Source organism: Pecten maximus, chromosome 3 (genome assembly GCF_902652985.1).
Source record: "Pecten maximus chromosome 3, xPecMax1.1, whole genome shotgun sequence".
NCBI classification, from domain to species: Eukaryota; Metazoa; Mollusca; class Bivalvia; order Pectinida; family Pectinidae; genus Pecten; species Pecten maximus.
The window spans coordinates 18,058,286-18,073,604 of NC_047017.1; the positions used below are offsets into that span (position 1 = coordinate 18,058,286).

General features: G+C 36.1%; 1 protein-coding gene across 2 annotated transcripts; it reads right to left on the minus strand.

Moving 5' to 3' along the window:
* Positions 1-900: 900 nt before the first annotated feature.
* On the minus strand, positions 901-15,151 carry LOC117323426 (glucosamine 6-phosphate N-acetyltransferase-like). Of its 2 annotated transcripts, none has more exons than XM_033878646.1 (6): positions 15,039-15,151; positions 9,088-9,244; positions 7,875-7,937; positions 6,760-6,890; positions 6,072-6,133; positions 901-5,536 (listed from the first exon to the last, which is right to left on the minus strand). In XM_033878646.1, the coding sequence occupies exons 1-6, from the start codon at positions 15,075-15,077 to the stop codon at positions 5,386-5,388; spliced, it is 603 nt and encodes a 200-aa protein (XP_033734537.1). In that variant the 5' UTR covers positions 15,078-15,151; the 3' UTR covers positions 901-5,385. The 2 variants fall into 2 exon arrangements, with proteins under 2 accessions (XP_033734537.1, XP_033734539.1); XM_033878648.1 differs by lacking the exon at positions 15,039-15,151 and adding an exon at positions 10,690-10,820.
* Positions 15,152-15,319: the final 168 nt, after the last annotated feature.

Consider the following 15,319-nt stretch of genomic DNA (forward strand, 5'->3'; position numbering starts at 1 on the left):
GAGACTGTCAGGTCTACATTCTGTCAGTTGGACCAGACTATATAAAACAGTATGTCAATATAGTCAGACCTATATATAGAGACTGTCAGGTCTACATTCTGTCAGTTGGACCAGACTATATAAAACAGTATGTCAATATAGTCAGACCTATATATAGAGACTGTCAGGTCTACATTCTGTCAGTTGGACCAGACTATATAAAACAGTATGTGTCAATATAGTCAGACCTAGAGACTGTCAGGTCTACATTCTGTCAGATGGACCAGACTATATAAAACAGTATGTCAATATAGTCAGACCTATATATAGAGACTGTCAGGTCTACATTCTGTCAGATGGACCAGACTATATAAAACAGTATGTCAATATAGTCAGACCTATATATAGAGACTGTCAGGTCTACATTCTGTCAGTTGGACCAGACTATATAAAACAGTATGTGTCAATATAGTCAGACCTAGAGACTGTCAGGTCTACATTCTGTCAGATGGACCAGACTATATAAAACAGTATGTCAATATAGTAAGACCTATATATAGAGACTGTCAGGTCTACATTCTGTCAGTTGGACCAGACTATATAAAACAGTATGTCAATATAGTCAGACCTATATATAGAGACTGTCAGGTCTACATTCTGTCAGTTGGACCAGACAATATAAAACAGTATGTCAATATAGTCAGACCTATATATAGAGACTGTCAGGTCTACATTCTGGCAGTTGGACCAGACTATATAAAACAGTATGTGTCAATATAGTCAGACCTAGAGACTGTCAGGTCTACATTCTGTCAGATGGACCAGACTATATAAAACAATATGTGTCAATATATGGAACCAAAGCAATGGTAAAATATTATAAGTCACTAGAAGTGCATGCTATAGAATAAGGCAACAATATTTGGAGAAAGTTTACTTTAATAAATTATAAGCTCTGATTATCATAACTAATTACCATATTTGACCTAATGAGCACACTGTGCACTAAATAAAAATCATGTACACTTGTATATGGAAAAGTTTCCATGTGAAATCTGGGTGAATTTTTTTTTTTTTTCATTTATATACTTTTATGTAGTAAAAACAACCCAATCTTTGGCGAAGAGAAGAATATGTTGAAAGATTAGTGTGGTAAGGAACTTTTTTATGTTTTAGTTAGCACATCCATCGTCTTTTTCCTGGAAAAAGGTGGGGTGGGCTTATAGGAGCAGGTGTGATGATTAGGTCAAAGATGGTATTAAAGTAATGCATTTCTGACAGTAATTATACCTCCATAACAATAGCACATCTTACAAATACTTCTCTACCTCAGATCTTTTTGTTTACCTGATATCACCAGAAAAGCATCAGAACAAAAGATTATTTCCCAACTTTATATACATCTTTTTGTACTGTAAATCAGTTGTACTTTGTGAAAGATTAATTTTGTTTAAATTCTTTGATGCCTTAATTTGACATTTGGTTTTTGGCACTCTCTGAATCTAAGCATGCTTTTACACATTATCATTACAAATTTGCATAATACAATTTATTTAAAGTACAATAATAAACACCAAAAACTCACATGAATATTAATACTAAAGATTTACTAGAACAATCATGTTAATAACAATTATTAATATATATTTCATGAATCACACCAAACTCTATTTGTGACTGGTACACATTATACATGTATATATGAGGTTCCGTCAGTACTGGGACTAAAATAGCTATTGGTTTCACAGTCTAAAGCAGAATTCACATCAAAGTTTCCAAGTACAGAAAGATTGAAATTCTAAAGAAAACAAATGACTGTCTGTCTGAATAGTAATACTGACTGTAAAATATTAAATTTTGTTTTCGGTATTCAAGACTGAATATAAATTGATTGCACCTTACAAGTGAATAAATATCTATAGACCATATCTTACTAGCGACTTAGTAAACATCAACTGTATCTTAATAATGACTGAATACAAATTGGCTGTATCTTACAAGTGACTGAATATAAATGGGCTGTATCTTACCAGTGACCGAATATAAATCGACTGTATCTTACTAGTGACTATATATAAATTTAGCTCATCTTACACGTAACTATATTGGAGTTAAAGATTTTGACACACTTGACCCCTGTGACCTCAAAAATTGGTCAAGGTCATTAATTTGAACAAAGTTGATAGTCCTTCATCCCAACAGGCAAAATATCATGGCCTTGGGTTGTTTGTTATTCAGAGAGAGTTCTTTACAGAAAAAGTTAATGATGGACAGATGTTTGAATGCGTTTCTATACTCATCAATATCTTTGGTTGTGGAGATTCATCAAGATAAATAAATATGAAGAATTATGCAAAACAAATTGCACATTTTGTAATATGAGTGAGATCCTGTTTTATTATTTACAAACACTCAAGAAATAAAAGTATATCTATGATTAGCAATAAATACTTATTATGATAAATAATATCAGCTACAATGAAGTTTTTTAAAATTTTTTTTTAATTTGAACACATTGTACATAATTTTTTAATCAATAATACTTAAAAGTTTGTTGGTTAATTTTTTTCATTAATAATGAAATAATATACATTTTGTAATAATTAAAAATAAAGTTTCTTAAAATGTTATCAACAATATGTTTGTAATTAATAATTAATTTTGTAATTACATCTTTAGCTTTAATTATTAAAGACTGTGTTAATATATCAAAAAATAAATGTATTATTTAGCAATTCGCATCAAAAACATATATCCCAAATCATTTAATTAATAATATTTAAAGGTTTATTCCATTTTAATTAACAATATGTCTGTAATTAATGATTCATAAGTTTGTAATTAGCATTAGCTTTTAATCATCAAGAGTTTATAGTAATAATTACCAGTTGAGAAAAGAAATATAAATGTTCTATTTAGCAATTAGCATAAAATATGTATACATGTATCCCAAATAATGTTGCAAAATAATAAATTCATCAAAATACAAAATAGCTTGCTCATCATTTGGCTTTATGTCAAGCAGCCAGTAACACACAGTACTTTCATCTCCCACAGAAAGTATTATTGGATAAATACAATTTTTTAAATAAAATCACTTTTCAATTCAACCTGTTACACAGTATTAAATATAAAAACCTTTCATGTCCCAAGTAGTTTAAACCAGGAGAAAATTGAATCATAACGACAGTATAAAAATATGTAATTCAAATTTAAATGCACAGCATTTAACTACCAAGGGAGCAAAAATATGGATTTGACATGTTGAAACAGAAGACATACAACAACTGATATGATGATATCACAAAATAAAAATACAAACGTGTAAATTTATCGTCAAGTATTGAGATTCTGCAAGTCGGTAATACAATGTATATCTGAGAAGAAACCCACAAGATCTGATAAATGTCCTCACAGGAGATAGGAAAGGTTTACAGAGTGACACCGTCACTCTAAACTGACTGGCTCCAACACCATAAAGTCCTCTCTAACAGGTAGTAATGCTACGTAATCCACACATGATCATAAACAACTTTTAAGTATACCTAGTAGTTGCCAATTCTTGCATAGGGTTTTAATTTACATTACAGCTTCAGACTGAATAAAAGTCTTCTGTAAACATCTATTGCATCTACCGGTAACTTATAAATAAATAAAAAAATTAATTGAGAGCAAAATTTTACAGAACATTGCACTGCAGAATAGCATGATAGTAGGTACATCGTAATCCTGGTATCTACAATATTGTTTTTATATAATTTTGTAAAGGTTACACGTAACACATTTGTATGTGTTGTATTTTCATGTAAAGAAAACCAATAACAAGAACAAAAACTCACTAAACAAGAACATAGGATGTTATTTCATTCATTCGTTAAATAAAAAACTGTAACAATACTTCAATAACAATGACAACAATTTACTCATGGAAAAAAACATGAGATTAAGCGTAATATATTGCCATAAGGATGTTGTTACATACAATGTAATTCATTTCTAGTTACATAAAATTAAGTCACAGAAAAAGTACAGGATTAAAGATGAATATAGCACTAATGTACCAAGTGGTAGAGTTACTTCTGTTTTACACTAGCAGACAGCCATACCATAGATTTAATGGAAACTAGCTGGTAGGCACAAAAAAGTATGGGGTCAGCTGCCCAACCACACGGGTTTTCTCTGGGTACTCCGTTAAAAAACTAAGCAACTAATCTTTTACTTTTTTTGGTAGCTTCAGTTTACATCATATTATCAAACCCTGGATTTTTTGCCACTACAGGTGTGAATGGTTGCTAAACAGAAAAAGTAAAGCAGATTATCGTACTAGAAATCTAGGAATAATACAAGAACGATATCCCTGTGGTTCTGATCACGCAAGAACAATATTACTGTGGTTCAGATCATGCAAGAACAATATTACTGTGGTTCAGATCATACAAGATCAATATTGATGTGGTTCAGATCATACAAGAACAATATTACTGTGGTTCAGATCACACAAGAACAATATTACTGTGGTTCAGATCACACAAGAACAATATCCCTGTGGTTCAGATCATACAAGAACAATATTACTGTGGTTCAGATCACACAAGAACAATATCGCTGTGGTTCAGATCACACAAGAACAATATTACTGTGGTTCAGATCACACAAAACACTATCCCTGTGTGGTTCAGATCACACAAGAACAATATTACTGTGGTTCAGATCACACAAGAACAATATTACTGTGGTTCAGATCATACAAGATCAATATTACTGTGGTTCAGATCACACAAGAACAATATCACTGTGGTTCAGATCACACAAGAACAATATTACTGTGGTTCAGATCACACAAGAACAATATTACTGTGGTTCAGATCACACAAGAACAATATTACTGTGGTTCAGATCACACAAGAACAATATCTCTGTGGTTCAGATCACACAAGAACAATATTACTGTGGTTCAGATCACACAAGAACAATATTACTGTGGTTCAGATCACACAAGTACAATATCACTGTGGTTCAGATCACGCAAGAACAATATTGATGTGGTTCAGATCACACAAGAACAATATCTCTGTGGTTCAGATCACACAAGAACAATATTGATGTGGTTCAGATCACACAAGAACAATATCTCAAGTGATCTGATTCACAGGGATTTTGTTCTTGAGTTCATACAAGAACCACATCATTGTGGTTCAGTCAAAACTAGAATAGTTGTGATACTGTTCACATCACAACTGAGTTTCAGACCACAGGGTAACATTACAATAGAGTAAAAGTTAAGTGGTTCAGATCTTAATTAAACTGAAACACCAGTATATATCAGACATATCACAGCCTGACTACATGATTAAGTTGCTAGCTAACTACTGAAAGACACCAGGAGGACAATTTGTAAATTGGGAACTAATCGCTGTAGCGTCGACACATGTAGTTCTGTTCGTCTTCTTTCTTATATCCAAACTGTGAGTAGAAGGGAACAAGTTTGTCCTTGCACTCGAGAGATACTTTGTAGCAACCAACCTTTTTACTCATTATTGTCAACACGTCTAGTATTCTAAAGAGAAAAGAATTCAAAATGTCTTAATTATCCAGACACCAGTAAATAAAAGAGATAACAGTCATATGTACTAAAATGCTAAGGTGAAGTCAGAAAACCATTTACATGCTAATTCAAAGTTAGTATGAAGGGATAGAGTACAAAGAAGAAAATGGTGGATTACTTTGAATTTGCAGAGTTGTCTGCCCATACTAACAGCTAGCATACTTTAGAATACTCCTATAACATAAGAGGCCGCTGGTCGGCTCTTTTTTTATTGGATATGATTTTGCCGACTGCGGCGCCTGTCAAAAGTATCTTCGCTGTGTAAAACTTCTAACATTGTTGGAGTAACTTTGGAAGGAAGTGGATTACTTAAATCTTGTACAGTTGCCTTCCTCCATTAATACCAACAGTCTCTGTCCCTACCAGATACTATCATTATGCTTCATATTTTTCCCCATAAAACTAGAAAATTTCTCAATCCTAACAACAGTAGGCCACATCAGATGTGGAACTTTTTACTTTTAACGAGGTACTGTAAAATACTTACAATTTTCCAAGTTGTCTTCCTCTGTATTTATTGTCTACAACTATGTCTTCTATTCTTCCCCTCTGTAACATAGAATACTAAAATAACCGACAAATAATACCCATGTTACTGTATACAATGTACAAGCTTGGTTTTGCTGTATCAGTGAGTTTCACAAGCTTCAACAGAAGATAGATAGCTAATTTGATCCAAATGAAATACGTGGGGCAAATACAACATGTAGTACACCGTCACCCACCTGAACCATTCAAATGTCTGTCGGAGACTCTAATTTTCTTCCAAATTAAGACACATGTGTACACAGGTGTGTAAGCATATATTTAATGACAAGTATCCAAGCTTATGTTCCATATGTTAATGTTAATATTACTAACATAGCTGAACATTTGTGTATAAACGTGTGTTCCTTGACAAGTGTTCATACTTACAGCTGAACATTTGTGTATAAACGTGTGTTCCTTGACAAGTGTTCATACTTACAGCTGAACATTTGTGTATAAACGTGTGTTCCTTGACAAGTGTTCATACTTACAGCTGAACATTTGTGTATAAACTTGTGTTCCTTCACAAGTGTTCATACTTACAGCTGAACATTTGTGTATAAACTTGTGTTCCTTCACAAGTGTTCATACTTACAGCTGAACATTTGTGTATAAACTTCTGTTCCTTGACAAGTGTTCATACTTACAGCTGAACATTTGTGTATAAACTTCTGTTCCTTGACAAGTGTTCCTGAAGCTATCACCTGGCCGGTACATGTGTCCTCTACCACTGTGATGTAGTAACTGTCGAGACAGGCTTCCATGCTGCTATACCGTGCTGGTGAAACATGACAAAATGGTGTAATCAGTAAATATTGACTAAAATGTAAGGAGAGATTCTATAATAGAAGTACCTGTGAGACTATTGATTTGTACCCTGCATCTTCACCTTGGGGAGAGTTAGTCAGACCTATTATTGCTGCCCTATCTGCTATAAGACTATATATTAATGGAGTCAATCATATGTAGGTATGAAACATTATAGATATATATAAATCCCTCACAGCGACGAAATGGTTCAGTATAACATGTACATCAGACAACTTACCATCAAATTCCTCCTGACCGATATCACCTACAGTATTGGAAGACTCGGACAACTTACCATCAAATTCCTCCTGATATCCCCTACAGTATTGAAAGACTCCGACAACTTACCATCAAATTCCTCCTGATATACCCTACAGTATTGGAAGACTCCGACAACTTACCATCAAATTCCTCCTGACTGATATCCCCTACAGTATTGAAAGACTCCGACAACTTACCATCAAATTCCTCCTGACCGATATCCCATACAGTATTGAAAGACTGGGACAACTTACCATCAAATTCCTCCTGACCGATATCCCATACAGTATTTGAAGACTCGGACAACTTACCATCAAATTCCTCCTGATATACCCTACAGTATTGAAAGACTCCGACAACTTACCATCAAATTCCTCCTGATATACCCTACAGTATTGAAAGACTCCGACAACCTACCATCAAATTCCTCCTGATATACCCTACAGTATTGGAAGACTCCGACAACTTACCATCAAATTCCTCCTGATATACCCTACAGTATTGAAAGACTCCGACAACTTACCATCAAATTCCTCCTGATATACCCTACAGTATTGGAAGACTCCGACACAACTTACCATCAATTCCTCCTGACCGATATCCCATACAGTATTGAAAAACTCGGACAACTTACCATCGAATTTCTCCTGACCGATATCCCCTACAGTATTGAAAGACTCGGACAACTTACCATCAAATTCCTCCTGACCGATATCCCCTACAGTTGTGAGTTGGCTCAATAGTTGTATGTATCCTGCAAAATAAATCAGGTATTTCTGATAAAACACAATACACTTAATCATAAAGTCAAATTAGTCTTGGAAACCCTGTTCATTTCTAAATCAGTGAATGGTCAAATTGCTTTAAATGTTTCTGTATCAACATTTTCTTTAGTAACCTTATGACTGGTAAATGGAAAATATTAAGATTATATATAAAAGATGTATGTGTAAGGGTGGGAAGCATGAAAAGTCATTGTATCAGATTTCCCTTGCCTTGTGTAGAAATCTCTGTTATGCATCTGTCATAGATCTAGACCCTTCAACATACAGACTTGAAACCCTCGATCCCCTCGAGCAGACCTCACACCTTCCCCTGAGCTTGTGTGGAGAATCCCTCCAACAGACCTCAACCCTCAATCCCCTTCAGCAAGCCTCACACTCTCCCCTCAGCTTGTGTGGAGAATCCCTCCAACAGATCTAGACCTCACACCCTCCCCGGAGCTTGTGTGGACAATCCCTCCAGCAAGCCTTACACCCTCCCAAGCTTGTATGGAGCATCCCTCCAGCAGTCCTCACACCATCCGCTAGGCTTGTGTAGAGAATCATACCTCTACCATAGTCCCCTCTACATACAGACCTCACATACATACCTCAGACCCTTCCCTGATCATGAGCTTGTGTGGAGAATCATACCTCTACCATAATTCCTCTACATAGAGACCTCACATATATATAGACCTCAGACACCCTCCTCTCACATACAGACCTCCCACCCTCCACTGAGCTTGTGTGGAGAATCCCTCCAACAGACCTCACACCCTCCATTAGGCTTGTGTGGAGAATCCCTCCAGCAGACCTCACACCCTCCATTAGGCTTGTGTGGAGAATCATACCTCTACCATAATCCCCTCTACATACAGACCTCACATAGACCTCAGAGGCCCTCCTCTCACATACAGACCTCACATATAGACCTCAGAGAACCTCCTCTTACATACAGACCTCACATATAGACCTCAGAGAACCTCCTCTCACATACAGACCTCACATATAGACCTCAGAGAACCTCCTCTCACATACAGACCTCACATATAGACCTCAGAGACCCTCCTCTCACATACAGACCTCACCTCCAGCAGACCTCACATCTTCTCCTGTACTTATGTGCCATTGGAAGCATACCTCTATCATAGTCCCCTCTACACAGCGGCCGCATGAGCAGACCCTCTCCTGGATTTGTGTGGGAAATCTCTGGGTTGTATGTTGAACAGTGACTTCCATCAAAATCTATATCCTGTAGAACTTTTGGCTCGTACAATGGTCTTTCTGCATTTCCGTTCTGAAAAATAAAATGGCCACTCATTGGAGATGATACCAAAGCATGCATACAAGTTTATATATATACAATGTATATAACATAGTTACACAAATGACGAAGGACGAAAACTTTATGACTCGTACAATCTACGGCGTCTAATCATGATCACCTAGCCAGAAATATCCCCATCTTATACCACTGCACACATCCATGTTCTTAGAAAAGAATGTTTTAATGGTGCAGTGATGGTAAGCCTGATACGTATACCCTGACATGATCATATAGTGAGTCGTCTATAAGATGATATGAATTGTACACATATTATTAATATTCATCACAGTGCAATTACAACAAGAAATTCAAATCTTTACTTTCGATTCAACAAAAAGTGCATAAGTACATTGTGCTAATAACTAGATATATAGCAAATACAGTAACACAAATGACAAAGGAAGACAATTTGATGACTCGAACCCTGACCAAGGCCTCAAACTCATGATCTAAAGTTCGATTCTTAATCGCCTAGCCAGAAATACCTGTGGCTACACCTCTAGACCACAGCCACAATCTTTCTTACACATAGATACAGGTTCTCCTGAAGAGCAGCATATAAATTTAAACTACATCTGCTTTATACCATAATTTTTCTATCATAATTCAAAAGAATTGTATAAAATATATACCTAGGTATGAAATTTTATGAAAATAATTGATATATCTTATAAAGGTGGAAACTATCACCACAAAAGACAGGAGAACTCACTATTCAACACATCTTTGGGCATGCATTATGTTGGCAATTTTGTCATGCACTATATATATACATCTCTATATATATCATAAGGATAATACAGAGGCCCATATCCCTGGATCACTTTTCTAGAGTGGCCCAAATTGAGATAAAAAATGTGGTGAAAATAAATCTAAATTTTGAAATAAAGGCTTTTCAATATCCAGGGACTATTACTGTTGTCTTCTTTATAGTGGTCTAATTAATATATATAGATATATATACATGTAGATGTTAACGTTGCTGGCATGTTTCAACCCCTACCTAACCAGCATTAAGTCAGAGTAATACATAATTATAAAGACATGTACACCCCCCCCAAGTATCAGCAGTTAACACAAGGCCCCTACCATTTACATAAATCTCTAAACATAACTGTTTTAGGCCCTGTCATTCAGCTTGCCCGTATAGCTACATATTTTGTATATAGAACATGTACATGATCACCAATAAGTCAGAATCATTTCAGCAAAATTTCAGGCAAAATCTAATGATGAGTCCCCTTTAATTTGGGATATTACAGCAATCTGTCAAGAATCCAATACTCACTTTAATTTGAAAGAATCATTACAACTAAATTTACACAAAATCTGAAAGTAAACTTGGAAAAATTATCTGGTATGCATATATGTGTATATAGGGACTTCACCTGAAATTTTATCTACAGTAAACTTACCGACATGTTGGCTTCGTGTTTCGATCGTGTTGGATGTAGTTTTTACAAAATATTTACATACATGATGCCCTGTCCATTAAATACACTGTATCTCCATGCGTGCATGCACCAGTATATACTAAATCTGACAGGAGATAGCAGTGCTCTGATTTATTTATAGATAGTTTGATATGGAAATGTAAATCCTCCATACTGAAGCTGTAACTTGACAAGTATGCAAACAATGCCAATATTTACTGACTTAAAATAAACAACTGAGTTGTTTATTTTAAGTCAGTAAACATATTTATATACAGGGATTGACGGTGGGATGGTGAAGTCAGCTAGTGCAAATTTAAATAAGACAAGTTGTAAAATGGCAGACAATGTACCTTCCCTAGATTTACAGTAATCACCAAGTTTTGTAATATTCACTTGAGTAATCTTGTACAATAGACAAAGTTCTGTGTCGATGGTGAAACCATCAAAGATAAAGCTGGGGGACTGATAAAATGAGAAAAATAAGAACAAGAGGCCCATGGGGCCTGTATCGCTCACCTGGTTGAATTAGACCAAATGTCAAAATAATGTTCATATTCAATTTGTTTTATTTGTAAATCTCAAACAATGCTATATATGGTTATAGTGTGGGAATCGGAACTGCTATAAAGATTAATGAAGTCCAGACTATCTAAGGTATGAAAGTCCTCAAGAATTGTTTTTAGAGCATGCATTCATCACTTTATTACTAGTAGCAATTTAAAGGAATTACCTCTATTTCCCCTATGGGGCCCCGCCCCTTTGGCCCCTTTGGGGTCAGAGTCACCATTTATGCAAAATCTGTTCCCCTTCCTCCAAGGATGTTTCTGACCAAATTGGGTTCAAATCCATTCATAACTTAATAACTAGTAGCGATTTAAAGGAATTACCTCTATTTCCCCTATTGGGCCCCTCGGGGGTCAGAGTCACCATTTATGCAAAATCTGTTCCCCTCCCCCCAAGCATGTTTCTGACCAAATTGGGTTCAAATCCATTCATAACTTAATAACTAGTAGCGATTTAAAGGAATTACCTCTATTTCCCCTATTGGGCCCCTCGGGGGTCAGAGTCACCATTTATGCAAAATCTGTTCCCCTCCCCCCAAGCATGTTTCTGACCAAATTGGGTTCAAATCCATTCATAACTTTATGACTAGTAGCGATTCAAAGGAATTACCTCTATTTCCTGTATTGGGCCCTGCCCCTTTGGCCCCTTTGGGGTCAGAGCCACCATTTATGCAAAATCTGTTCCCCTTCTGCCAGGATGTTTCTGACCAAATTGGGTTAAATCCATTCATAACTTTATGACTAGTAGCGATTTCAAGGAATTACCTCTATTTCCCCTATTGGGCCCCGCCCCTTTGGCCCCTCGTGGGTCAGAGTCACCATTTATGCAAAATCTGTTCCCCTTCCCCAAAGGAAGTTTCTGACCATTTTGGGTTCAAATCCATTCATAACTTAATAACTAGTAGCGATTTAAATGAATTACCTCCATTTCCCATATTGGGCCCAGCCCCTTTGGCCCCTCGGGGGTCAGAGTCACCATTTATGCAAAATCTGTTCCCCTTCCCCCAAGGATGTTTCAGACCAAATTGGGTTCAAATCCATTCATAACTTAATAACTAGTAGCGATTTAAATGAATTACCTCCATTTCCCATATTGGGCCCCGCCCCTTTGGCCCCTTGGGGGTCAGAGCCACCATTTATGCAAAATCTGTTCCCCTTCCCCCCAAGGACATTTCTGACTAAATTTGGCTCAAATCCATTCATAACTTAATGACTAGTAGCGATTTAAAGGAATTACCTCTATTTCCCCTATTGGGCCCCACCCCTTTGGCCCCTCAGGGGTCAGAGTCACCATTTATGCAAAATCTGTTCCCCTTCCCCCAAGGATGTTTCAGACCAAATTGGATTCAAATCCATTCATAACTTTATGACTAGTAGCGATTTAAAGGAATTACCTCTATTTCCCCTATTGAGCCCATCCCCTTTGGCCCCTCGGGGGTCAGAGTCACCATTTATGCAAAATCTGTTCCCCTTCCCCCAAGGATGTTTCAGACCAAATTGGGTTCAAATCCATTCATAACTTAATAACTAGTAGCGATTTAAAGGAATTACCTCTATTTCCCATATTGGGCCCCGCCCCTTTGGCCCCTCGGGGGTCAGAGCCACCATTTATGCAAAATATGTTCCCCTTCCCAAAAGGAAGTTTCTCACCAAATTGGGTTCAAATCCATTCATAACTTTATGACTAGTAGCTAGCGATTTAAAGGAATTACCTCTATTTCCCATATTGGGCCCCGCCCCTTTGGCCCCTCGGGGGTCAGAGCCACCATTTATGCAAAATATGTTCCCCTTCCCCAAAGGAAGTTTCTCACCAAATTGGGTTCAAATCCATTCATAACTTTATGACTAGTAGCGATTTAAAGGAATTACCTCTATTTCCCCTATTGGGCCCCGCCCCTTTGGCCCCTCGGGGGTCAGAGTCACCATTTATGCAAAATCTGTTCCCCTTCTGCCAAGGATGTTTCTGGCCAAATTTGGTCAAAATCCAATAAGAACTTTTTGACTAGTAGTGATTTGAAGCAAATGCTGACGGACGACGGACGGACGGACGACGGACGGACGACGGACGCTGCGCCATGACATAAGCTCACCGGACCTTCGGTCCAGGTGAGCTAAAAATATATGGTTTTAAAAGATACATGTAACAGGAAGACTTAGGATGTACCCGAAACCTCTGGAGTCAACCTTTGACCTGTTTTTTGCCAAAATTTTCATTGAATGTGCTAAATAACCTAGAATTACCCCTATAGCAGATGTTGGCATCTGTAGTTTTATCTCATAATCTGTGGTTTTCCATTAATTTTTCATAGCAAACTTTGAGCTACACAAAGTATAAGTAACTGAGGTTTAGTAGTTGTTGTTGGTTGTGGTGGTGGTTTAGGAGGCAGTGATGGTGATGGTGATGGGGAGTATGGTTTATAGTGTTACGTATACTGTAAGAATTTCCTAAACTAAAGTGTATACAAGCATAATCACTATAGGACACACTCAATAATTGGTAAGGAAATTTTCCAATGAGATATTTTCATTGTCAAATCAAATTTAAATAATTAGCCTATAGCTACAACTTAAGGAGCTGTTTAAAAGTCAGTAAATTTCAACTAAACAGACAGACAACCTGATTTCAGTAATATCCATTTCAGTTGAAGTGATTTGAAACACTGATGGCTTCAGTTTTTTCATGATTCACTTATCTATAATTATAAGTAAAGTTGACAGACACATTTATTATGTACATGTATCATATGTATATATATATGCATATACATGTATATATCATGGGGATGCTACAATATGGAAAAGGATATGAATTTAGTTATTGCCTAACATATATCAAACAATATATATATGAAAATGGATATCTACAGCTATCTGTCAGAACCCATATACTGGTATGTATACATGTATGTACATCTGTATAAATACATGTATGTACTGCATCTACATAATATATATAATTGACTCCAACACATATACATGTACTACCCTTTCTCAGAATGTAACATGCCCCTGTTTCTATGTAGCATATGGCAGATTGGTAAACTTATTGTGAAATACATTGTTTCTTACTGACTTTTTCAGGTTGGGCACAAACCCAGTGCCACATATATGGGTTACTAATCCGAAGGGTTCTGATGTTAATATCGCTTTAAAGCTGCCTTGTGGAGATTTAACATCAGAGCTTCTTACATATAGAAATTGAGCACTTTTCCAACCCACCTTCAGGTCGGTGTTTAAACAACATTCCCCACATTCCCTTCAACCTGATACAAGTAAGGTATACAATGATGAAAAGACAAAATGATATTTTATTTCCTTACATAGATACTTAACTCACTGATAATTTTTAACTAAATATATCCGTCCAAATTCTTTGCAAACCTGTTTTCAGCTAGTGGGTAATTGTCCTTAGCATTTTTAACAAAAAGAGTCATCATCTTTTTAACATCGCTGTCAGTAATATGACATTCTTAAAATAATAATATATTACTGGTGCAGCGATTTTGGCAATTCTTAATAACAATTCCATACTCACAACTGTCGTATAATTGGCAAGTTTGCGTATTATACGTAAGTTGGTAATTTTCCCCAACCTGCACCTGCTTACTAATAAAACAGAAATAGGTCTACCTAGATCTTCCTAAATCCATCCAGGAAATGATAACTAGGATAAAAAGTAAACAAAACTATATATTTTTAAAATGAATCTGTCTACGTGTCGTTATGGGAAACTATCTACTTGTTAAAGGATCACCAGAAGATTACCTGATGTGTATTGGACATTTCTAAGAATTTCTTGTACATCCAACCCGGTTACAATTAACACGTCAGATAATCGATCCGTTACACATGTACATGGTTTGTGTATATTGTTATTCTGGGTTACCTAGAGGCTTTCAAACACGATGTATAAGCATTACATTTACAAGCGTTTTATAGCGAATGATTCAAGTCTACAATCTCTAAAAAAAAATCATTGAATTGTATTATATCGCTATATCAGTTTATGCAATTTGTAACTGTAAAAGACTGGTGTAAACTTTATA